Source organism: Mustela putorius, unplaced genomic scaffold, assembly GCF_011764305.1.
Source record: "Mustela putorius furo isolate JIRA1106 unplaced genomic scaffold, ASM1176430v1.1 tig00003845_pilon_pilon_pilon, whole genome shotgun sequence".
Taxonomy (NCBI): Eukaryota; Metazoa; Chordata; class Mammalia; order Carnivora; family Mustelidae; genus Mustela; species Mustela putorius.
The window spans coordinates 94,246,213-94,272,100 of NW_025421998.1; the positions used below are offsets into that span (position 1 = coordinate 94,246,213).

At 42.6% G+C, this 25,888-nt stretch overlaps 3 protein-coding genes across 3 annotated transcripts; all 3 read left to right on the top strand.

The window, feature by feature from the left end:
• Positions 1 to 866: 866 nt before the first annotated feature.
• TAS2R3 (taste 2 receptor member 3) lies at positions 867 to 2,961 on the top strand. Its single transcript, XM_013049631.2, has one exon. It carries the CDS (start codon positions 1,540 to 1,542, stop codon positions 2,488 to 2,490), a length of 951 nt encoding a protein of 316 aa, XP_012905085.1. The 5' UTR covers positions 867 to 1,539; the 3' UTR covers positions 2,491 to 2,961.
• Positions 2,962 to 10,106: 7,145 nt separating this feature from the next.
• Positions 10,107 to 13,782, top strand: TAS2R4 (taste 2 receptor member 4). The gene has a single exon (XM_004741615.3). The coding sequence runs from the start codon at positions 10,107 to 10,109 to the stop codon at positions 11,007 to 11,009; it is 903 nt and encodes a 300-aa protein (XP_004741672.1). The 3' UTR covers positions 11,010 to 13,782.
• An 8,055-nt stretch (positions 13,783 to 21,837) lies between these two features.
• On the top strand, positions 21,838 to 23,440 carry TAS2R5 (taste 2 receptor member 5). Its single transcript, XM_004741614.3, has one exon. The coding sequence runs from the start codon at positions 22,355 to 22,357 to the stop codon at positions 23,240 to 23,242; it is 888 nt and encodes a 295-aa protein (XP_004741671.1). The 5' UTR covers positions 21,838 to 22,354; the 3' UTR covers positions 23,243 to 23,440.
• The last annotated feature ends 2,448 nt before the right edge of the window (positions 23,441 to 25,888 follow it).

The window sequence follows — 25,888 nt, forward strand, 5'->3', positions numbered from 1 at the left end:
GCTGTGCTCATGGCCGAGGATTCTCGGAAATGCTTTGCAACGGTATCGTACGCTGCAGAATGCCAAGCCTGATGAGGTTCACCTGGCTGCGTGGCGGGTATCCAGAAGAGACTCTGTGTTGTTTGTGCAGATTTGTCATCTGCTACCGTGGGACGTCCTTTTGAGGGGATCCGAAAGTCTATCCTTCTGTTATTTGGATGGTGTTGCTAAACTCTCTGCTTTGTCTCTTGGTGGCCTTGATTTTTCCTCTCCATCCTTCAGATCAGTGTTTTCAAACCATATTTATTACAACTCATGTGTAGATTATAAAATCAAGTTTGTGGTAGGCAAGCAGCAATGAAAGAAATAGAAAGAATAGAAAATATCAGACTGCCACACATCTAGAAAGGGGAAATAATTGTTTTGTGACCTCCTTTGTATTCCCAGTATAATATGTATGTATGGTGAGATATATATAAAGCCCTATAAAGATGATTACTGTTGGCCATGGTCCAATTTGTAAGGCACTGTTTTACATCAATCAGGCTTCTTTGGTTGAAAAGACTGCGTGTGATTTCTGTCAGCTTGAACTACTGTTGACATATTGATACAGTGGTCCTGCACTCTGAAAATCTACATTTTATTTATTTATTTATTTTTAAATATTTTATTTATTTAACACAGAGAGAGAGAGAGAGAGAGAGAGAGATCACAAGTAGGCAGAGAGGCAGGCGGGGGTTGGGGGAAAGTAGGCTCCCTGCTGAGCAGAGAGCCCAATGTGGGGCTCAATCCCAGGACCCTGGGATCATGACCTGAGCCGAAGGCAGAGGCTTAACCCACTGAGCCACCCAGGTGACTCTGAAAATCTACATTTTAAGTAGCTTATATGCTATAATTCATTATTGTTATTTAAGTAGTCAGGTAGTTAAGACTTCTGGTGATATGGCTCTCTAGGGAAGAACTTGGAGCCCCCTCATGTAAGGTATACACTAAGAGGCACACCTTTTAATTCTAACCCAGGACCTCTGGCATTGAACTTTCTTTGTTTCATGCACTTAAACCTCCCTCCAGGTGACTTTGATAGTGCCTTCTGGTGGAATTCTGATCTCCCTCCTCCTTGTGTGTCCCGGAGTCTTCTTTCCAGGTGGAAGACTTCTCACTCTTCAGAGCGATTCTGTCTGACTTCTGGTCATGCACCTTTCTGTCCTGGCTGGCTTGGAACCTCCCTCCCTGTGTGTGCAAATCCTCGCCTTTGTGAGTGAGATCTCTTCCTTCTTCTTGTGACATTGAATACTACTCCATTTGCATTTTGGCAAAGAGCTGCTGAGTTTAGATCATAGATGAAATGTGACAGTCGCTGTCATCTGTGAAGAGGACAGACTAATCAGAAAGATCCAGAGAGGGTTCACTAAATTGTGCTCTACAACAGACTAAATTGGGCACAGACAAGAGACAGGTACAGTGAAGCAACAGGTAGAAGTGACAGGTTCACAGAGCAGAGTTTCAAGTCAGCAAGGAGATTGTACATCAAGAGAAAGAACAAGGTCAGGTCTAGCTGACATGTCAGGGCTGGAGAAATGGATGTTCCTGGTTCTGTCTGCCGCCGAGTTCATTCTGGGGATGCTGGGGAATGGGTTCATAGTGTTGGCCAATGGCAGCAGCTGGTGCAAAAACAAGACAGTCTCTCTGTCTGACTTCATCATCACTAACCTTGCTCTCTCTAGGATCGTTCTCCTGTGGATTCTCTTGGTTGACGGTGTTTTAATGGTGTTCTCTTTCAAAGTACGTGATGAAGGGATAGTGATGCAAATTATTGATATTTTCTGGACATTTACAAACCACCTGAGCATTTGGCTCGCCACCTGTCTCAGTGTCCTCTACTGCCTGAAAATTGCCACTTTCTCCCATCCTGCATTCCTCTGGCTCAAGTGGAGAGTTTCTAGGATGGTTGTATGTATGATTTTGGGTGCCCTGTTCTTATCGTGTGTCAGTGCCCTATCTCTGATCCAGGAATTTAAGATCTATTCTGTTCTCAGGGGGATCGATGGCACAGGGAATGTGACCGAGCACTTTAGAAAGAAAAGAAATGAATACAAAGTGTCCCATGTTCTTGGGACTCTGTGGAACCTGCCTCCCCTAATTGTGTCTGTGGCCTCGTACTTTCTGCTCATCCTCTCCCTGGGGAGACACGTGCAGCAGCTGCAGCAAAGCGGCATCAGCTCCAGAGATCCAAGCACCGAGGCCCACCAGAGAGCCATCAAAATCATCGTCTCCTTCCTCTTTCTCTTCCTGCTTTACTTTTTGGCCTTTCTGATTACATCCTGCAATTATTTCATACCAGGAACTGAGATGGTCATTATGATCGGAGAAGCAGTTACAATGTTTTATCCTGCTGGCCACTCATTCATTCTCATTCTGGGAAACAACAAGCTGAAGCAGACGTTCGTGGAGATGCTGTGGTGTGAGCCTGGCCTTCGGAAGCCTGGATTCAAGGGACCTTATGCCCCCTAGAGTGACCGAGGGCACAGACGAGAGCCTGGGATTCCTTTAGTCTGGCTCAAGCCTAAGGGCTCCTCCTGATCCTTTCGTGGCATCAATTCTGTGACACCAGGAGGAGAGAGACGCGACTACATTGTTCTGGCCCACTGGGGACATGTCTCTTGGCTTTTCTTTGTGTGGTGTTTTGGAGAGGGTGAAACAGTCTCTGGAAAATGTCAGTATAGTAGGAACACTCACTATATAGATGTAGGGCTGTACTTTAATAGCTATCAACCTAATGAGCTGATTCCTAGCTTTAACTTCAAGTTTATATGGACAGTCATGAGCTAATGTAACTAGGACAGTGTAATGGATCTGCGGGGAAGAGAAGAGGCTTTGCAGTTCCCCAGACTTGGGTTTGAATTCAGGTTCTATTTCCAAGACTTTTGGCCGTTGGTGAGTTACTTTCATTTACTTTCTGATCCTCTTTTCCGTCATTTTAAAATGCAGACGGTGACACGGACTTCACAATTCAGGAGGCAGCGTGGCCAGTGTGCTGTGTAGAGCCTTCGCTCTGTGAAGCAGGTATCTGACAGTGAATTGTACAGCAGGAGCAGTTCCCACAGGAGATGAGTTTCCACACGTCCTCTGTGCGAGGACAAAAGCAGCGGAATGAGAATCAAGACTCTTGGCCAGTAGGCTCCAGTCCAGTCCGGTGGTGGTGATTTCCCTTCAGGACTCCTGGTGTTCCTTTATTGTTGGGCTGAAGTAAATTGTCAAGTAATTTTTTTTATTTTTTAGATAGGAAAAAAGTCCAAGCAGTTTTTCCTTTTTAAACTAACCATGATGCATGTGAGCTTTGAAAACTTGAGAGTTTAAAAAAAAAATATATATATATATATAAGCAGTTTTTGTAAATTCAGTACATCATCTTTTAATACAGTTACACAGGCATTGATTAATTTCCTATCACTAAACAGCATCAAGAAGTCAATGAGAAGATTATTATTATGATCATGAAGAATTCTTAGACTCATGGGTATATACAGTTAGGTCCCATGGAAAATCTGAATCCAGCTTTCTGTCACTAATGGGGCTGTCAGGTGTAGAGCATTGTGGCTACGAATCTGGGCCCTGAAGGCAGATGGCCTGGGTTCTAGCCCTGGCCCCGGCCCCCGTGAACTGGGTGACTTGTGGGAAGTTTCTTCACTTCTGTTTCACCGTCTTCATTTGTAAAATGGGATTAGTATGTCGTTGATGGGGTTGCTGGAAGGAGTGAGTGAGTTACCAGATGAAAAGTGCTTAGAGTCCCAGCTATTATTATTTTTATTATTTTGAGGAATGAGTGATACTTTGACATAGCATTAAGGATCACCATGCTACTTGGCATTTGGTCCTATGTAACCAGAAATTAATTTGGGGCTTGTTCTGGGATTTCTGTATTCATTTTTAAAGTTACAGAAATAAATGACTTTTGGTTTGCACTGTTTGTTTTCAGATTGATACTTGCTTCTTGAAGCTGCTGTGTCAAAAACCAATGATATACTACTATATGTTGGCTAATTGAGCATAATAAAAAAAGGAAAATTCTTAGTTTTGACATAAAATTGTCTTTCAGAAAGGTATCTATTGAAACTTAAAATAATTGTTTAATATTCATTCATACTTCACTAAAATATAGGGATTCTGAAATGGGTACTTTTGTACTTAATAAAAATCTGCACTGCTTTCCAGCACAGGGAAGTTTAGCTATGGAAATCCATGCCGTCTTGATTGGTTTCTGTTTCATTAACCCTGATCCTCACCATTGAATTTATTGTCACCCACTCTCGAAGACTTGCTCATACTTTCATTACATTGAGGACTTGTCTGCTGAGCTCTGACCTTCTGGTTCTTTTGTCCTTAATCTGAATTCCTGATTCTGCTTTCTAGTTTAGGTATGTTTCCCCCCCCCCCCCTTTTTTAACTGAATGTAACATTTTACTGGAGATTATGGCTTAGCTGTTTTTTGGTTCTTGGTGCCTTAGGCTAACTTCTCATTTTTAGTGTTCTCTGAACTCGAGCTGAGTTCACAGATCCTGATCCTTAATGAGATTGAGCTGTACTTTGGGTATACAAGGATCATAAATAAAAATAAGTAAACAACAAAACTAAAAAAAAAACAAAACCCAAAAAACCAAAACAAAAACCCAAAATGCATTCCAACTTTTCTCAGTTTCCATGTTCACCAATGCCCTTTGCCTTAAATAACGTCCATGTTATTTCCCAACAGTTGATGAACAGAGCTGTCTAGATCTTGGGATATGTGGAAGACAGAGTCTGATATTCTGTTGATATTCTGCAAGAAATTGTGTTTTAAGAAAGCAAAAGTGGGGGCACCTGGGTGGCTCAGTGGGTTAAGCTGCTGCCTTCAGCTCGGGTCATGATCTCAGAGTCCTGGGATTGAGCCCCGCATCGGGCTCTCTGCTCAGTGGGGAGCCTGCTTCCTCCTCTCTTTCTGCCTGCCTCTCTGCCTGCTTATGATCTCTCTCTGTCAAATAAATAAATAAAATATTTAAAAAAAGAAAAAAAAAAGAAAGCAAAAGTAACCTCAAAAACTCTGACAACTGCTAATGACAATCATATGTTATTTTTTGGTGTTTCTTCATTTTGCAGGACTAGAAGAATATATAGTGTAGGGGCTAAGTGTGTTATTTTCTGGAACCTAACACACTGGATTTGAATCCTGACCTCATCACTTCTCAGATGCATGATCTTCGGCAAGTTACTAAACCTCCTCAGACTTAGTTCCCTTCACTATAAAGAGGTAATTTTATAAAATACCTCACAGGATTGGTCTGCAGATTAAGCAAGACAATGTATGTAAATTATTTTAGCAACTAAAGCATAATAACTATACAACAGGTATCAGCTGCTAGCATTTTAGCTTATCAGGGGTTGAGCGCAGAGACTGTGCCTCATGGAGTTCTAGTCTTATGACAGTGTATCCATGGAGTTTGCTGTTGCTGCTGTATAAGAGGACATGGCCTGAGTGAAAGCCTGCTCCTTCTGGTGCCCACGGGATGGTGGGAGGAAGCAGAGGGGAACAGAAGGGGGATTGCAAGGACAGCAGGGGAGAGCCCAGATCTCCCTTCTCTGGGGACTGGCTCAGAGCTCCCCTCTCTGGGGACTGGCTCAGAGCTCCCAGGCTGTGATCAGTGGGAGCAAAACACAGGCACCGACTCAGCCCTGAATACGGAGCAAGCAGAAACCAAGGAACAAGGACATCTCTCTGGAAGCCTGAGGAGACTAGGATGCTGAGGGAGAGGGAGGACATGGCATCACGAGGTGGCATTAATCTCCACCCCTCTCCCCGTACACACGGACTCTAAGAGGAGAAACATTTCAAGGGGATAATGTCTCAGATTTTAATTTTTAAATCTAAAGAGACTCAAATTTTTTCTGAAGACATTCATTATCTCATTGGATTAAATAAACACTTACCCCCAACCAGCAGACAGGGGCTCAGGAGAAGAACTGTATTACCTTTAGACAAAATGAAGGACTTTTTTTCCCTGCTCTTAACGAGTTTGGCAATGAACACATTGTGTTGATTTCCCTGTGATGAAATTGTCAGTGTGACTTGGTAGAGCTGGCCAGATGACCAGAGTGGTATTTCTGGGTTAACTCTGAAAACTATTTTTTCAGAAACCCATGAGTGGAGTTTCTCTGTGTGGTCTGTCTAGCCTCAGTACCCGTCTGTTGCTAAGTAGGGTACTCACGGCCGGGGAGGGAGAATTCTGAACATTTTGTGGTTGCTCAGGTTTGTACCCTTACAGCCCATCTAGCAGATCTCTTTGAGAGACGGATGGGTTTTAGCTAGCGGCTGGATATTGCTGTGTGTTCTAGGCATACATAAATTCTCACACCATTTTTTTTTCAAAAGATCTTATTTATTTGCCAGAGAGACAGAGAGAGAGAGACAGAGAGAGGGAGTGTGTACACACAAGCAGGCAGAAGCAGTGAGAGAAGCAGGCACCCTGCCGAGCAAGGAGCCCGATGCGGGACTTGATCCCAGGACCCTGGGATCATGACCTGAGCCGAAGGCAGCGGCTTAACCAACTGAGCCACCCAGGCATCTCTCTCACACCATTTTGATTCTGGCTCATCTTGATTCCAGTTCATTCATTTATCCCGCAGGCATTTATCTGACCGTCGCTTTGTACCAAGCACTCTATTAGATAGCAATGGCTCTTCTCAAAAAGATCACACCAAGCGGGCAATAAAGACATACAAACAAGTATTTCATCTCTGCCTCGCTGAAACAAATGCTTCAGATACGATGAAGGGTTCTGGCCCCCGTGATCTTTGTCTCTAGACTCCTTTTGTGACAGCCACATGCACTGCTCTGCTCTGCTGCTGGGCTCCACCACTGTGTGGCCATAGTTCGTGCAGGCTGCTTTCAGCAGGACTGGAGCCCTTTGGAGTGCCAAGACAGCTCCAGTCCTCTGAGACAGGAGGCTTGAGGGCCCCTCCTGAACAACCCCTACACCCTTTGTTTTCCCCTCACATAGCACCGGAAACACTGAGCTCTGGTTTTTTTTTGGTCTCTCTCTCCATGTTCTGTGTGTGTTTAAAATTTATTAGAGAGAGCGAGCATGAGCGAGAGGGGCAGAAGGAAAGGGAGAGAGAATCCCAGGCAGACTCCATGATGAGCTCAGAGCCAGAGGCGGGCCTTGATCTCACAATCCTGAGATCACCATCGGAGGCCAAAGCCAGAGTTGGGTCCTTAACCGATTGTGCCACCCAGATGCCCCGTTTCTGTGTGTTTTTTGAAGGCAGGTTGGGCTGTGGGTGTTTCTTCTGTTTTCCCAGCACCTACCGCAGTGCCTGGCTTATGGTAACAGTTTATTGAATGAATGACCCGATGAGGGCAGCAGTGGAAAGAGCTCAGTCTCAGAGACGCCTTACAGCTTAGCCACTGATTTCCTGTGCTGGCTCACAGCCGCTTACTCTCTCTCATCTTCATTCCCCTCATCTGTAACTAGGGATAACCACATCTTCCTTGTAGAACTGTTTTAAGGATTACCTGAGTTTTCAAGATACCTGCTGCCCTGCCGGGAACAGAGGAAGCACTAAAAACAGCCCAAGAAGTGGAAGTTTCCTTCTCTCTTCCTCCCGAGCAACATTAGTACTCTGTCGAAAACAGCTCACAGTTTGTAATTCCCATTTATTCAAAGCCTTCATCAAATGAGCTAAGTCGTCCTTTTGCTTGAACTATTGCCCCTAAAGTTTTCCCAGCAGATCTGCTAGATGAGTCTAGAGCTTGGACACCTACCTGACTGCAGTATACCTGCCGCCACTAGGTCTTTTGGGGCTCCAGGAAGTAGTAAGACTTACACAATGTCTTAGGCCTCTGGCACCGGTCTACTCAGGTGGATATGGTTCAGCGACCTAGCTTATGGGCAGGGGAGTGTCAGGCCTTTCTGTTTTGCAGAGTCCTTGCTGCGGCCATAGAGCCAAGGTGCTAGGAGTAGAGATCCACAGCTGTGCAGGGGTGGGGCTAGCCTAAAAAGATTCATGTCCCAAAGGTGCCAGTTTCTCTTGTAATAATTTCATAGACATGGCTGCCAAGGTTGAGTCAAAGGAAACACACATCAGGGATGTCTGGGTGGCTTGGTCAGTTAAGCGTGTGCCTTCAGCTCAGGTCATGATCTCAGGATCCTGGGATTGAGGCCTGCATCTGACTCTGCTCAGTAGGGAGCCTGCTTCTCCCTCTTTCTCTGCCCTTCCCCCCTCCCCTGCTAATGCTCTGTGTCTCACAAATAAATAAATAAAAATCTTAAAAAAAAAAAAAAGGCACACACATCAAAAGAGTCACCACACTCAAGGAGGCCCAAAGCAGGGAATATCCATAAGACTTTTATATTTAACTGAAGGTAAATCCTCATGCAAAAGGGGAATGGGTTTTGTTAATGCTTTCCCCATACTGACCTTTTCATAGATAACATCTGCCAGAACCAGTGTGTTCACTGATGACCCTAGGTGACATGATCACATCTTAATTATAGCGCCTGCTGCTACTGAGAGCCCAACAACATTTATGTCGCATTTTGGATAGGGTCTCGTGCTGCCAGTATGCGGTTCCCCCACCCCTTTTGGAGCACTTACTTCTTATATCTTACTCCATATTATTTATTCTATTTAAATGTGATATTTTAAATATTTTAACTTAATTACTTTAACACAGTGATCTATTTTATAAATAATTCAGTGGAAATATGTGCTATGATATAAACTTCCCTTTCCTTGCCTTGCTTGTTCACCCTGTGTTTACCTGGTTAACTGATCTGGGCACGCTTTTGTCACGTGCCTCTTAGTTTTATACAAATGCTTCTGTAAGCCACTGGGTTCCTGCTTGGGGAATCCCTCCAGGCTGCTTTCCTGTCTTAAAGGGCCCCATGAATGTGCTCCCTCTTCTGGACCTGGTCTGCACGTCTTAGCTTCTTCCGTTCCTCTGTTCTATCCATCTGTTTGTATTTCTGTTCCCGTACAAAGGAACAGGACTTTGTATGCTTTATTTTGATGCTAGTTTGGTAACCTACATGTGACTGCATCGAAGTTTACACCCCCAGCTGCTAGAGTAGATAAGATATGTCATACTCTCACGTTCACTCATAGTCTTCGATGCTATAATTTGCCTTTTACTGTGCCCTTTCCTGTCTGAGAAATTACAGAGGAATCAGGCATTGAGATGCAAAACTATAGCTAAAGCATTACTGTGTATTTGGGATCAGAGTACTTTGATTTGCAGCTAAATGCCCAAGAAGAAATAGTCCTATGTGATCTAAGCATAAACCCATGTCTGTAAAAGAAACACATGAAATGGCTGATTTTTTTTTTTTTTCCCCAAGCAAAGCATATCACAGCAAATGATTATGGCACACATATGTGTGACTGGTGAGGGAATGCAAAGTAAAGGAATCATCCTGATAGATGGAATTAATTGCAAAAAGGCTCTCTTGAGAAAGTGTGAAGTCCTTGCACTTGGTCTGTGTGTGACTGTGAATCACTGTATGTGCTCAGGGGTGAAAATGTAATGTTGACCAGAATGAGAGATGGAGAAAATAGGGCTGCAGCAGATCAGTAGATTATAGGGAGGAGAGAAGCTGGATTTCAGTCATCCATGGAAGACTTCTCTTCCATATGTGGAAGAGAGTGGGTCAGTGGGAGTGAAGCCTGGGATTTCCCACTATCTTCTGGGGTTGCTATGAAGAAGAGCTTTATTCCCTGTGAAAGAGGGGCAGGGACATTGGTGGACTGGAGTTTTGTCCCTTGGATTTGAAGTCTTGGAGCCTTCCATAGCTTCTCCCTCTAGCTATCCTCTTGGCAGAGTGGACTCTGTTTTCAGAGTTCACTAGGGCTGTTTTAATTAGGCATTTCTAAGGAAAACAGGATATGAATGAAGAAATAGTAATGCAATCCTGGGAAGATTTGCATCTCAGGAAAAGCAGCTGGCTTTTAGACCATTAATGGTTCATTTGTCACACTGGAGACAATTAGAGAAGCAATGTCCTTCCTGGCTGGGTCCTGGTGCCTACTTACGCATCTCAGTTATTTCTCCTATTCCCAGCGTCCAGACCACACTGCTAAGTTCTCGATGAGGAAATATGCTTCAGATATTCTTTTTTCTTGCCATTATTGTCTCAGCAATTTTGAATTTTGCGGGACTCATTGTAAATCTCTTTTTTGCAGTGGTCAGTTTTCGGACGTGGCTCAAAAGCCCCAGAATCTCCTCTTCAAATAGGATCCTCTTCAGCTTGGGCGTCACCAGATTTCTTACGCTGGGACTGTTTTTACTCAACATCAGTTACTTCTTCATCTCTCCAAATGTGGCAAGGTCAGTGCACTTATCTACTTTTTTCCTGTTGTGTTGGATGTTTTTGGACTCGAATAGTCTCTGGCTTGTCACCTTGCTCAATGCCTTGTACTGTGTGAAGATTACGGACATGCAACACGCGGTATTTCTCCTGCTGAAACGAAATCTCTCCCCAAAGATCCCCAGGCTCGTGCTAGCCTGTGCGCTGATTTCTGCCTTCACCACTCTCCTGTATGTGGCGCTCAGACAGACGTCGTGCTTTCCCGAATTTGTGCCTGGGAGGAATGGGACAGGATGTGACATCAACGAGGGCGTCTTGTCGTTGGTGATCTCTTTGGTCTTGTGCTCGTTTCTCCAGTTCATCATTAATGTGACTTCTGCTTCCTTGTTAATTCATTCCTTGAGGAGACATATACAGAAGATGCAGAAAAACGCCACTCTTTTTTGGACTCCCCAGACTGAAGCTCACCTGGGCGCTATGAAGCTCATGATCTGTTTCCTCATCTTGTACATTCCCTACTCGCTCGCTTCTCTACCGCACTATTTCCCCTTTGTCGGGATGGATTTGGGAGCCAGATCTATCTGCATGGTTATTTCCACCATTTACGCCCTAGGACATTCCGTTCTCATTATTCTCACACACCCTACACTGAGAACAAAAGCAAAGGCGATTCTTTGTTTCAACAAGGAGTAGAATTTCAGTAGTGAATGGTGGCTGGAGTCACCTCATGGTTTGGGAGCAAGACTTTCTCTGTTAGCGGACTATGGACTGTGGACTCCATTTCTGTAATTGCTAAGCTGACCTCCTTGGCCTTTGAGTGCCTGTCTGTACTTCAGTTTATTCTGCAATTTAAAACATTTAAAATATTAGGCATTTTTTTTTCTAAGTTTAAGACATTATTTATCATGTAGTTTGCATCCCTGGCTGGTGGAAGTCACCACATTGTTCCATGAGCTACTGAGTATAAGGGGGAGTTCCCCCAAATTAAGCAATACATTATGGTTCACACCATGAGTTAAATTTTTGAGGTTTAGCTGAGGAGCCCTGGGTAAGGGCTTACCAGTGGATGAGTCATCAGTAGGCACTAGACTGGCTTAAAACATAGCAAGAGGATGCAAAGAGCAATAGGAGGAAAAGAAAGTTGTAGAGAGAAAAGGGAAGAAAGAGAAGGAAGAGAGAAAACAGGTGTATATTGTGGTAGATGTACACGAAAAGAACCCTCACCATGCTGGGTCACAGTCATTGAGCTATTATTATCAAGAAACTCTAGGACTGAATTTCTAGGTTTGTTCTGGAAAGAAGGGAAGGGCTCCTTCCTTAATGGTAACGGAAAGGTAATAGAATGCTAGAAGGCAGGGATTAGAGTGACAGGAGCCCGATCTAGGAGAGTTCCAAGGATCTCAAAATCCAGGGAGTCAGCCTGAGTTCAAAAGTGTGTGCTAGGAGGCACCTGGGTGGCTCAGTGGGTTAAGTGTCTGCCTTCAGCTCAGAGCATGATCTTAGGGTCCGGTGATCAAGCCCCGCATTGGGCTTATTATTCAGCAGAGAGTCTGCTTCTCCCTCTTCCTTTCCCTCTGTGTTCTCTCTCTCTCTCTCAAATAAATAAATAAAATCTTTTAAAAAGAGGTGAGTGCCAAATAGTGAAATTAACACAATCTGAGTACAACTTTACAAAAGATTATACCCTGTCATGTAATATGGAATTCAGGGGAAAGCCAAGAGTTTATTAAATAGCTTAGTAGTGGGAGCATCAGACTTTTGGTGAATATGTGTCATCTGCTTATGAATTTATCTACTAAATTGTATGAGCACTGCACTGTTCTTCAGGGGAACACTGTTTTTTTTTTTTGTATAGGAGGGTAGTTGAGACAGCAGGACTGGCTCTGGAGAAACAGAAATCTGAAGATGGAATATTGATCAGCTTTGGAGTGGGAATTGGGGGTAATAATTTATATTTGTATAGTTTTTTGTATTTACAAAGTACTTATGTGATGTTTATACATCTCAGAGTAAATGATCTTATTAAAATAACAGTCTCTTTATTAAAATAGAAAAAAATGAGAAATCTCCAAATTTTTACAAATTACCTGTTGTTTCCCATTCTGGACACCAGAATCTTGACGGCATTATTCAGTAAGGATTACCCAAACCAATATTTTATGCTAAAAAAAAGAAGGTTTTCATCATGTTAGGATCTTAAGATTAGGAGATAAAAGGATTAAATATACACAATGACATAAGAACTCTAAGTCAGAAGCAGAAAGCCTCATGGTCCCCCCAGACCCATTCTCTTGACTTTCTCTTCTATAATAACAGAATTTTTAGCTACCTAGAGCTTTGGCAGCCAATTACATTTTACAGCTTTCTCTTACAAGTAGGCATCACCCGTGATCACATTCTGCCAGCGGAGTGTGAGGAGAAAGTGATGTGTTTCATTTCTAGGTGGTGTTTCTCGAACAGGTGGGCCCTCCCTTCCCCTTTTCCCTCTTCTTCCTGTGCTTGGAATGGCGGTGTAACCACTGGCCATCTTGGGCCAGCAGTTGAAGGGACTGCCTGGGGATAGTGGAGAATTCATCCATCCTAGTTGGCTTCACATTTCCCGACACCGTGGGGCACCCGACATCACCCCAGCTCTGGACTATTCACACCTTAACTCAGCGACTGTTCATGGGAAATAAACATCTCCATTCTTTCAGACACTGTAGTTTTGGGTCTCTGTTGCCATACTCGACAAACCTCACTATGCCGTATTCTTTTGTTGGGACACTTGCCTGTAGTCCTCTTTGGGTAGAGTTTTTAACGATGTCGTAGGTTGGGAGTTTTGCTGCTTCCAGTATGCTCTGCCACTAAATACTTATTAACCAGGACTTTAAAAATTTTAGAGTTTATTTAAGATATGATACCTTACAGGCTCTCTAATAAGCAATCTCCTCCTCCTCCTCCCTATATGCTCTGCCTAACCAGGGAAGGGAGGGATGTTTAAAACTCCCTGTTAAGAAGAGGCACTGGTGGAAATGAAGGGCGGGTGCCGGGGCAGCGTCTGTATGACGTCATGAAACACTGTGGAGCTGTAGATCGGGCATGTTGCCATTTAACTTTGGATGGCTAAAGCCCAGTATTCTCTGAGCTACATTTTCACATGTGATTTTGTTGGTTCCTCACAACTTCGTAGAGAATGTTAGTATTGCCCGTCATACTGATGAAAAAATTGAGGCACAAACAGGAATTATAAATGGCACATTAATTAAGAAGGGGCAGACCTAAGGCTCCAATTTGTTTTCGGATTCTAAAAGCCAGTTCTTTTTTAACAATATCACCAGGTGGATGGAAAGACTGGGACAGTGGAGAATCATGCCCAGTTATAAAGCTTTATCTCCTAGGACACGAAGAAAATATTCAAGGGGCACCTGAGTAGCTCAGTCAGTTAAGCTTCTGCCTTTGGCTCAGGTCATGATCTCAGGGACTAGGACCAAACCCTATATCGTGCTCCCTGCTGAGCAGGAAGCCTGCCTCTCCTTCTCCCTCACACTTTCCTCTGCTTGTGCTTTTTCTCTCTCATAAAAGATAAAATCTTAAAAAAAAAAAGAAGATAATATTCAAAAGGGTGTCAGAAGCATGGTATGTCCAGCCTGAAAAACCCACCCAGGGCTCCTAATATATGCATACATAGACACACACACACATGCACATATGTACATGTATATATAATTAATATTTCATAATATAAGATTAATGTTGTATAATATAATAATACCATGTAGGGGGAGGTATAAAAATTTTATAGGTGCTTAGTTCCTTAGGTGAAATAAATGTCATGATATCATGCAGAGAGATAGTGGGCTTTTAAGCTTGAAATTTAGGTGAGATGTGTGTGTGTGTGTTTATCAATTTTTAATTTTTTATTACTTTGTGTTTTCATCATGGTAAGTGTTCTCTTTAATCACCATCCCCTATTTTACCCATCCCCTACCCACTTCCCCTCTGGTAACCTTCAGTTTGTTCTCTGTAGTTAAGAGTCTATTGGTTTGTCTCTCTCTCTTTTTCCCCCTTTGCCCATCTGTATTGTTTCTTAAACTCCACATATAGTGAAATCATATGGTATTTGCCTTTTCCTGATTTGTTTCACTTAGCATTATATGCTCTAGATCCATCCATGTTGTTGCAAATGGCAAAAGTTCATTTTTTATGGCTGAATAATATTTCATTGTATGTGTGTGTGTGTGTGTGCGCGTGCATGCGCACACTACATCTTCTTTATCCATTCATATATTGATGGACACATGGGGTGCTTTCATAGTTTGGCTGTTGTAAACAATGCTACAATAAACGTGGGGATGCATGTGTACCCTTGAATTAGTGTTTCTGTATTTTTTTTGCATAATACCTCGTAGTGAAATTACTGGGTCCTATGGTGATTCAATCTTTAATTTTTTGAGGGACCTCCATACTGTTTTTCACAGTGGCTGTACCAGTTTGCATTCCCACCAACAGTGTGAGAGGGTTCCTTTTTCTCCACATCCTCACCAGTGCTTGTTTCTTGTGCTTTTGATTTTAGCCATTCTGTCACGTGTGAGGTGGTATCTCATGGTAATTTTGATTTGCATTTCCATGATGATGATGAGTGATGCCTAGCATCTTTTTATGTGTCTTTTGGCCGTCTGGACGTCTTTGGAGAAATGTCATATATTCTGTCCATTTTTAAATTGGATTATTTCTTTTTGTGGTGTTGAGTTTTATCAGTTTTTTATATTTTGGATACTAACCCTTTATCAGACATGTTATTTGCAAATATATTCTCCCACTATGTAGGTTGCCTTTTAGCTTTGTTGACTGTTTCCTTCCTTACAGAAGCTTTTTCTTTTAGGTGAGATATATTTTTAAACAAAAAGTATAGCAATATGAAAGAAAAAAAATTTTAAATTTATTTTGAATGCTGCAACATGGGAAGGAATAGGCCAATAGAAAGGTGCTGGGAAAGTGTAAGATTTTATAGGCGAGATAAACACGACACCAGGTGAGGTAGGCACAAGGCAAGATTTATTAAAGGCACTCTCTGGCCAAGTTTCAGGGCTCAGGAGAAGGGGAGCCAGGAAAGTCACATCAGGAGGAGGTGGGCACCCTTGGGCAAGGTTCCTCGACGCCAGAAAGGGGAGTGGGGGAAGTTGCGCTGGGAGTGAGGCGGTAGGGGTCTTTTTTTTTTTTAATTTTTTTTTCCCAGCATAACAGTATTTATTTTATTTATTTATTTTTTATTTATTTTCAGCATAACAGTATTCATTACTTTTGCACCACACCCGGTGCTCCATGCAATCCCTGCCCTCTCCAATACCCACCACCAGGATCCCCCAACCTCCCACCCCCTCCCCTTCAAAACCCTCAGATTGTTTTTCAGAGTCCATAGTCTCTCATGGTTCACCTCCCCTTCCAATTTCCCTCAACTCCCTTCTCTCCTTCTCCCTTTGTCCTCCATGCTATTTGTTATGCTCCACAAATAAGTGAAACCATATGATAATTGACTCTCTCTGCTTGACTTATTTCACTCAGCATAATCTCTTCCAGTCCCATCCATGTTGCTACAAAAGTTGGGTATTCGTCCTTTCTGATGGAGGCATAATACTCCATAGTGTATATGGACCACATCTTCCTTATCCATTCGTCTGTTGAAGGGCATCTTGGTTCTTTCCACAGTTTGGCAACCGTGGCCACTGCTGCTATAAACATTGGGGTGCAGATGGCCCTTCTTTTCACTACATCTGTATCTTTGGGGTACATACCCAGTAGTGCAATTGCAGGGTCATAGGGAAGCTCTATTTTTAATTTCTTGAGGAATCTCCACACTGTTCTCCAAAGTGGCTACACCAACTTGCATTCCCACCAACAGTATAAGAGGGTTCCCCTTTCTCCACATCCTCTCCAACACATGTTGTTTCCTGTCTTGCTAATTTTGGCCATTCTAACTGGTGTAAGGTGGTATCTCAATGTGGTTTTAATTTGAATCTCCCTGATGGCTAGTGATGATGAACATTTTTTTCATGTGTCTGATAGCCATTTGTATGTCTTCATTGGAGAAGTGTCTGTTCATATCTTCTGCCCATTTTTTGATATGATTGTCTGTTTTGTGTGTATTGAGTTTCAGGAGTTCTTTATAGATCCTGGATATCAACCTTTTGTCTGTACTGTCATTTTCAAATATCTTCTCCCATTCCATGGGTTGCCTCTTTGTTTTTTTGACTGTTTCCTTTGCTGTGCAGAAGCTTTTGATCTTGATGAAGTCCCAAAAGTTCATCTTTGCTTTTGTTTCCTGTGCCTTTGGAGACATATCTTGAAAGAAGTATGGAAATCAGTGGCTTTCTTATACACTAACAATGAAAATACAGAAAGGGAAATTAGAGAATCTATTCCATTTACTATAGCACCAAGAACCATAAGATACCTGGGAATAAACCTAACCAAAGAGGTAAAGGAACTGTACTCAAGGAACTATAGAACACTCATGAAAGAAATTGAAGAAGACACAAAAAGATGGAAGACCATTACATGCTCTTGGATCAGAAGAATAAACATTGTTAAAATGTCCATACTGCCTAGAGCAACCTATCGTTTTAATGCCATTCCGATCAAAATTCCACTGGTATTTTTCAAAGAACTGGAGCAAATAATCCTAAAATTTGTATGGAATCAAAAGAGACCCCGAATCACTAAGGAAATGTTGAAAAACAAAAATAAAACTGGGGGCATCATGTTACCTGATTTCAAGCTTTATACAAAGCTTGATCACCAAGACAGCATGGTACTGGCATAAAAACAGACACATAGATCAGTGGAACAGAGTAGAGAGCCCAGATATGGACCCTCAACTCTATGGTCAATTAATCTTTGACAAAACAGGAAAAAAATATACAGTGGAAAAAAGACAGTCTCTTCAATAAATGGTGCTGGGAAAACTGGACAGCTATATGCAGAAGAATGAAACTTGACCATTCTCTTACACCGTACACAAAGATAAACTCAAAATGGATAAAAGATCTCAATGTGGGACAGGAATCCATCAGAATCTTAGAGGAGAACATAGGCAGTAACCTCTTCGATATCTGCCACTGCAGGGGTCTTTTATCGGGCCAAGGAAGGGCATGGGCTCACATCCATATATGGTAGGGTATTTGGTGATTGGAGGGTATGGGGTGGGGGGTCCTGATACTTCTGTTTCCTGCATAGGTATCGGGTTACCTATGGAGATGTGACCTGGGCATAAATCCTTTTGGCGGGAGAGTCAAGGGTTAAGGAAAAGGGGTGGGGAGGAGGCTGGAAGATGGCGGGCTGGGGGTCATTTCTATTGTTCCTCCTGCATTCCCAGAGCCTGTGGACCCAACAGAAAGTATATACAATTCATGGATGAACTAAATGAAGTTCTTATGCATTCTAAGGATTTTTACTTTTTCATTTCAAAACCACTTTAAAAAAATTTTGAGTATAGTTGACAGACAATGCTACATTAGTTTCAGGTGTACAACATAGTGATTTGATAAATTAAATATTACGCTGTGCACATCCCAAGCATAGCTACCAACTGTCACCGTACAAGCTATTATGATATCACTGACTGTCTTCCAGGCTGTGCCTTTTATTCTTGTGATGCATTCACTCTGAAGCTGGAACCTATCCCCCAACCACCAGTTTGTTCACAGTATTTATGGGTCATTTCAAGGATTTTAGGTTTCTTTTATTGCCTAAATTTTACCTAAACAGGTGTGACTTTGGGCTTCTGCTGTTATTAGCATTCTGTTGATGAGCCATTTTCAGTTGTTTTGAAAAACAAAGGGAAGAAGGGTTTAGAGGAAGAAGACATTAGTCTTTTAAAGTATGAATTGAATGTAACTCTTAAGATAGCCTTAAATGGTGGAGTCTTCAGGTGATTCTAAAGCTTACTGAAAGCACTTAAAATATAACTTTTTCTTCCTTTTTTGTAAGTTAGAGCTGGAGCTGGAGCCTCTGATCTCACCATTGCTCCTCAAGGAAGGTTGGAGGAGTGAGAAGCAGGGTCTATTGGGAACTCTTTTCAAATTTTGTGTGCCCTGCCTCCCATTGCTCTGGGGTGTAGGAGTCGAGGGGGAAAGGGTAGTTTGACAGAACCCCCCAGGGATTTGCGTAATTGGCTTATGGTCAGTTTTATTCCCTGAGGAATAAAGTGTGAAAGGGAATCCTGTGAGAATTTGCCTGGCAAGGAAATTAACAACCGGGAAGTGACAGGAGTTAATGGAGGTTGGGTGGAGAGAGGGAGTCCAAAAAAGATGAGGTGCCCTTCTCCTCATGTCACGCTGGGGGATACCAGATATCATCATGAACTTCTCACTGGTCATATTACCCTTGATTACTTGGTTAAGGTGGTGTCTGCTGGGTTTCTCCACTGCCTGGTTACTCTGTTTCCCTTTCCAGAGTCTCTTGTTTAGAAGTCTCAAAGTCCAGCTCACTCTCAGGAGAAGTGAAATTAAGCTTTGCCTTTTAGATCATCTTCCAACTTTTGTCTGCTGTACTTAACCTCTCTCCCCAAGTTTTCATGTTTATGGAAGCAGACAAAAATAGCTTCTGTCCTCTCATCTTCCAAGTCACTCCCTGCCCTGGGGTTTTTACTTGTCCTCCCCACAGCCATGCTACTGATTCTGAGATGCCTAAATTATAACCATTACCACTATTTCTGCTTCTGTATCTTCGCTTGCTAACCCATGAGGAGATGGAAAAATACCAGCAGACTTTCTATGGACACTTTGGAACCACACATCCTCCGCCCAGAATTGAACCTGACAGAATGGCTGCTCCCGGACCCCCCATCCGGCTCTGGGCCGAGAGATAACAACCATCTGGTGCACCGCGGCTTGACAGGAAGACCCCGGTCAATCCTGAGGTGACACATACCCTACCAGTGCCAACTCAGCAGTTTGAAGATTGACAGCCCTTGGACCTAACCAATAATCTGTTCCCAGCCCTTTCCTGCTCTGTAGCGCGCCAGTCATATTATAGAGTTCCTTTTTGATTTTCCCACGGTATGTGGCAATTTGTTATAAGATACTATGATGTATGCTAAGTCCCTGCCTCCCCAAAAATAATGTATAAAAGATGTTGTGATCCTGAGCTCGGGACCTCTTAGCGTCACCCGCTACGAGTGTGCGGAGGTCCGGGTTTGAATTCCTAATAAACGACCCTTGCTGTTTGGCTTTGACTCTGGACTCTGGTGGTCGTCTTTGGCGGGGGGGTCCTCGAAATTTGGGCACAACAATTCTTATCATAATCTTCCTCGAAGATTGTGATCCTTGTTACTTATGGGTTACAACTGCACCCCTCCTCCTCCTTCCAGACACCTCCCACCAAGAGGCGGTACTGACCCACCATATTAGTGCTAGTGAAGTAGCACTGTCGTTCCCAGATTTCTCTCCATCTTGACCTCCTCTAGCATAGTATTCAGCAGTAAATATTTATCTTGTCTCATAGTTGTTTTTACTCATTTTCTCACCCTATTTTTTTCTTTGTTTCCCTGGTAGTGAAACAAGTCTTTGTGTGTATATAAATACAACTCTAGATTTATATATTCAAGTTACAAGCATGTTAAAACAGCATTAGTTATTTGCTTCTCCCACCAGAATATCAGCTCTGGGACAGTAGGGACTTTGTTTTTTTTTTCGTGTGTGTGTGTGTGGTGATTGTATCCCCAGAGCCTGGATTAGGGGCCTGGCACACGATAGACATTTAATAAATATTTGCGAAGTTATTCATTAATGTTGTACTTGGCCTGTTTATAATATGAGGTGCTTTGCTTTTGCCACTGTTGAGATTCTTAGAATGTCTTATTTCGGCTCTACAGAGTCAGGATGGGTGGGAGCAGGGTCCAGGAGCTCGGTGGATTTGACTTGCTTCCTTCGGAAGGACAGTCTGTAGCTGTGGCTTGTTCTTCATCTCAGATGCTAGGCCAGCTTCATGCAGATGCAAATGGAAGTGAGGCTCTTACCTTTGAGAACATTACTTGTGTTCACAGTTGTGTCTTCTTTGTCAGAGAATGGATTTCAAAAGGACAGTGACAGAATCTGAACTCTGAGGAGTGGAATGTTCTACCTTAATTCTGTATCACTCTCGGGATCTGAAGCTCAGCCAGGACACACACACCCACACACACACACACACACACACACACACACACACGGCTGAAGCAGGACACCTTCTGGAACAGGCATGCTGACCGTTGTCTTGGCGCTGCTGATGGTCATGGCTGTGGCTTAATTTCTCATTGGCCTGCTTGGAAATAGGATCCTGTGGTCTAGAGTTTTGAAGAATGGATCTGAAAATGTAAAGAGCTCCCCAAACAAACTCATTGTCCTGGATGTGCTGGCTCCTCAGTGACTTCTACTGCAGGAAGATCATGACCCCTGAACCCTCTCTGCTTGTGGCCAAATCAAAGGGCCTGGGGTGGGGTTTTTGGTTTCTTTCCAGATACTTAGGTCTTTCCTCTGCATCCATGCTGACTTCCTCCGAAGCTAGCCTCGCCTTCCTCCTTCTTCCCAATTCAGTTCCTCTTTCTCCTTGTTTCCTCATAGTTTCTGGCCTAGTTTGACCATTGTATTGGTCTTCTGTTTGCGGTGTAGCAGCAGATACTTAGCAATTTAAAACAACACACACATTTATTGCACAGTTTCTGTGGGTGAAGAGTCCAGTCACAGCCTACGTGGTCCCTCTGCACAGAGTCCTAAAAGCTACAGTCCCCATGTTGACTGGGCTGTAGGTTTTTGGAGCTTAGGTTCTTTTCCAAGATCACTCGTTGTTTGCAGAATTCAGTTCCTTGCAGTTGTTTGACAAAGGTCCCCGTTTTCCTGCTGCTGCCTTCTGCGAGCCAATCTCAACACCTCACAGTTCTTGTCATGTGTCTCTCTCACAGCCTGGTAGCTGGATTCTTCAAGGTCAGTAGGAGGGCCCAGTTTCTCTTCCAAGACTTTTACTGGTTAAGTGAAACACACCCAGGGTAATTTTTTGAGTAGTTCAAATGCAACTGGTTCAATTACATTTGCAAAAGCCCTTTATCTTTGCCATAAAACATAACCTAGTTACAGAAGTGACAACCTGTCTTATTTACAGTCCCATCCTGCTCAAGGATTATTCAAAATCTCTTTGATGCTGTCTTAGAATTCAACCTTCCATAAACATTTGTGTTAGACTGGTCCTAGGGAAGTTGGAATCTGGACAATAAATGAAACACTTTACTATATTTCTTGATAACTGTGCTAGTCTTTTTTCACTTATTTGAGCTCATTTCCTTCCTCTATGACCTTGGTTTGAGATATATGCTGAGTCATGTGTGTGTGGGTACTTGATCATAAATTAGGACAGATGACCTCAAAGACTCAGATTAGCAGTGATGGCTCCTCTCCCTGACTTCCATTTTTTTTTTTTTAATTATTTGGCACTTAAATGTGCTATTTTTGTTCTCTGATTGTTTTCTTCCCCCAAATTTTCCCTACTTCTCTCTTTGATAGTGAAATATATTTTTACTTTATTATTATTTTTTGATAATGAAATATATTTTATATTTGAGTTTATTCAGCTTTCATATTTTTATGTTCAGAGTACTTTTTATAAAAATAAGATTTTTTAAATAATAATGAGCTCACATTTGGCAACTGTATAAAATCTGAGAATGTTTTGATTTGATCTTCTTATTGAAGGGTCTTAATATGTGCTAGTGTCTAGATGCTATCTCATGACCCTTGAGAAGGGGAACCAGTATCTGTGGTGCTATTTTAAGTCTCTGAGTGTAGGCACAGAGTGCATTCATGTGGATGCAAATACAGAGGGGATCATAATTTCTAAACTCTCTGTGCCTGGTCGCAGCTCTTCAGTCTTGAACAGCAGGGCAAGGCCAAATCCAGATTCTGTGGTGTGAAGACTTACCTTGGGTGTCTCACCCTCTGGGGAGCTGAAACTCAACCACAGGCACACACATTCCTGCTGAAGCAGGACACCTTCTGTGACAGAAGTCAGACTCCTTCCTGTCCCCAGCCATGCTGAGTGCTGCCCTAGCACTGCTGATGGTGGTGGCGGTGGCCGAATTTCTCATTGGGCTGGTTGGAAATGGTGTCCTTGTGGTTTGGAGCTTTGGAGAATGGGTCCGAAAATTCAATGGGTCCTCATACAACCTCATTGTCCTGGGCCTGGCTGTCTGCCGATTTCTCCTGCAGTGGCTGATTATGATGGATTTAAGCCTGTTTCCACTTTTCCACAGTAGCCACTGGCTTCGGTATCTCAGTGTCTTCTGGATCCTGGTAAGCCAGGCCAGCCTGTGGTTTGCTGCTTTCCTCAGTGTTTTCTATTGCAGGAAGATCATGACCCTTGAGCACCCTGTCTGCATGTGGCTGAAGCAGAGAGCCTATTGCCTGAGTCTCTGGTGCCTTCTGGGGTACTTCATGATCAGTTTGTTACTTGTAACCCTCATTGGCTTAAAGCCCTATGATCCTTCCCAAGGCAACAGCAGCATTCTGTACCCCTTTGAAAGCTGGCACTACCTGTATGTATTAAAGCTTAATGCAGGAAGTGGGTTGCCTCTGATGGTATTTCTTGTTTCTTCCGTGATGCTGATTATCTCTTTGTACAGACACCACAAGAAGATGAAGGTATATACAGCTGGTAGGAGAGATGCTCGGGCCAAGGCTCACATCACTGTCCTGAAGTCCTTGGGCTGCTTCCTTATCCTTCATGTGGTTTACATCCTGGCCAGCCCTTTTTCCATCATCTACAAGTCTTCTGCTAATCTCCTCATTATCTTCATCTCTGAGACAGTCATGGCTGCCTATCCTTCTCTTCATTCTGTCATATTGATCATGGGGAATCCCAGGGTGAAGCAGACTTGTCAAAGAATTCTCTGGAAGATGGTGTGCGCTTGGAGATCCTAGAGAAACGTATGCTCAGAATACTCTTTTGAGACACTTTTTGATAGCTCTCTATAAAGGAGCTGACTTTCATATCTTTCAAAATTTTTCTTTTTTGACACCAAATCAACAAATGAGCTACAGGAAATTCAGATAAAAACTAATGCTGTTTCTCTTCTGGCAATGTAAAGTATAACTGTTTTATTGTATTATAGACATCGAGACTGGGGCTTTATGTTTGGTAAAGTAGGTGTTATATTCTGTTTATATGTACTAAATAATTCATTTCTTTTAATATTACATATATAAGTTGTGTATTTCCTATTATAGGGAACAGAGGTTAGGAACAATTAATATAGAGATTGTTGATTTTTATTATATTTCGCCTATCCATTAACGTTTGTCATTTTAGATAAGCTTTTTAAGCAAAGAAGTATCAAATAATTTTCCCATTTCTCTACTGTAGTAGATCTAGTTATCTAATTGAAAAATGAAACAACATATCTTTATATTTCTAGAAGTTTCTTTGAGCCCTAGACTTGCTTTTTACAATAAAAGTCAGTTGGCTGTCATGTTCTGTATTAAGCTCCAAAGCCCAGGACCTAGATAGGGACAAGATGGGAGTAAAGGGCACTTGCTTCTGCTCTCAAAAAGAACACTGCTCCCTGAAGAGGTGAAGCCTCCTCCTCTTTGGTCCATTTTGGTCTCTCCACAGACTGAAATCAGAGTATAGCATACCATGCCTTTGAGCTGGATGGAGATTACCTATGTCAAATCCATGGCTGGAAGAACTGTGTCTGTTTCTGTTTTCTCCTAGGTTCCTGATGCCCGGAACAGTCCCTAGCTTATAATAAATAGTAAATATTTTCTAAATGATCAATTAGCTGCATTAATTAGTCTTTCAGTTCCTCTTTTATGTTATAAAGAAACAGAGGCCTGTAGAGGACAATGGCCTGCCCAGGGTTTCATAGAGAGCCAAGGGAAATGCTGGGACTAGAACTCAGTTTCCTGGCTCTGGGGTCCAGGCTCTATCCTTGGACATCATGCTACCTTCCTAAACAGATAGCTTTGCCTTTGGCCTCTCTGTATTCCATCCCTCTTCATATGTGCTTTCTCAGTCATCTTTTTAGCTTTGTTTGAGCACAGTTTGTTTTGGTTCAGTTCTAGGGGATTTGGGATTCAAAGGACAATACTTGATATACTTAACATTTTTTTTTCACTTCTTAGGAACCATGTTCATCTACTTTCTGGAATCTATTCTCCCCAATGTGTGTCTTTTCCTTACCTAAAGCTGTGAACTGAGGTACGTGCTGGGCACGTGTAGACGTTAGTCATCACAAAGGAGAGAACTGGCTCCTCTGATGTCACCGTGCATTGTATGAAGTCAAGGACTGTCTTTTGTCTTCTGGGAATGATAATATCCATCCATTTCAAGTAGAGAGATGCTTCTCCTGGGTTATATTTTTAGTAGTAGGATGAATTTTCCACTATGCCATGCCTATCTTTATACAGGTGTCCTTTGTGAACAATTGTAAGAATGATAGTAATAGTACCTCCCATTTGGGTTGGCCTTTACATTTTACCACGTATTCGTATATATCACCCATTATCTCACTTGATTTTAATAACAACTCTATGTAGTTAATATTTCTTTTTTTTTTAAGATTTTATTTATTTATTTGACAGAGAGAGATCACAAGGAGGCAGAGAGGCAGGCAGAGAAAGAGAGAGAGGAGGAAGCAGGCTCCCTGCTGAGCAGAGAGCCCGATGTGGGACTCGATCCCAGGACCCCGAGATCACGACCCCAGCCGAAGGCAGTGGCTTAACCCACTGAGCCACCCAGGCGCTCCTGTAGTAAATATTTCTATCTTCATTTTATACATCACAAAACTCAGGCTGGAGCAGTGATTTGCTTAAGATCATCAGCTGGTAAACGATGCAGGTAAAACAGTCTCAGAGCTTTGGACTGCAGGTCTTGTACATTTTCCAGTAAACCTTAAGTTTCTCTTGTTCATACTTATAAGTCTTTATGCTGGGGTGAGCCTATGGAATACTCCATACTCATAAACTCCAACTTTATGAGTATTTTTCAACAGATGAAATAAACAATTAGTCTTTCAAGTTTGTTGCAACTTGAAAGGTTATTAGTGGGTTGCCTGGGAGCCAAGATCCCAGTCACAGCTGAAGTATCTATGACTGGCTCTTCTTGGGGACAAACTACTTGCATTTTCCCCACTTTGGGGGATTAAATTTCCTTCATTTTCTAAACATGATTTAGCTCAGGATGGGTGTGAGGCTGCTTTGTGTTTTATCCCAGAAAACAAATCTGGAGGCAAATCTGTGCTCTTGCACTAGTTTTTATGTAAATCTTTTCTAGTTTGCATTCCCAGAGCTGCAGCTGGATCCATGTGCCTGTGCACATGTGCCTGTGTGTGCCTCTGTGTATGTGGGTGTCACTGGCCTTTCTTTCTGTTACGTAGTATGATTCAGCCTAGGAGAGGACTAAAATGTTTCAAACGAACATGTTTTCATTCCACTCCCCATTATTCCTCCCACTGCCCAGATGTAGTCATATTTTGCCATTTGCCTTAGTTGCTTTCAGAGCGCTTTAAGATTTTGCCTCTCTTACTTGGTTTATCAACTTTGAACTGTAACTTTTGAATCCTATCC

What these genes read in the sequence shown, in the direction of transcription:
- TAS2R3 (XM_013049631.2), top strand. Translation starts at nt 1,540, where the DNA reads ATGTCAGGGCTGGAGAAATGGATGTTCCTGGTTCTGTCTGCCGCCGAG.
- TAS2R4 (XM_004741615.3), top strand. Translation starts at nt 10,107, where the DNA reads ATGCTTCAGATATTCTTTTTTCTTGCCATTATTGTCTCAGCAATTTTG.
- TAS2R5 (XM_004741614.3), top strand. Translation starts at nt 22,355, where the DNA reads ATGCTGAGTGCTGCCCTAGCACTGCTGATGGTGGTGGCGGTGGCCGAA.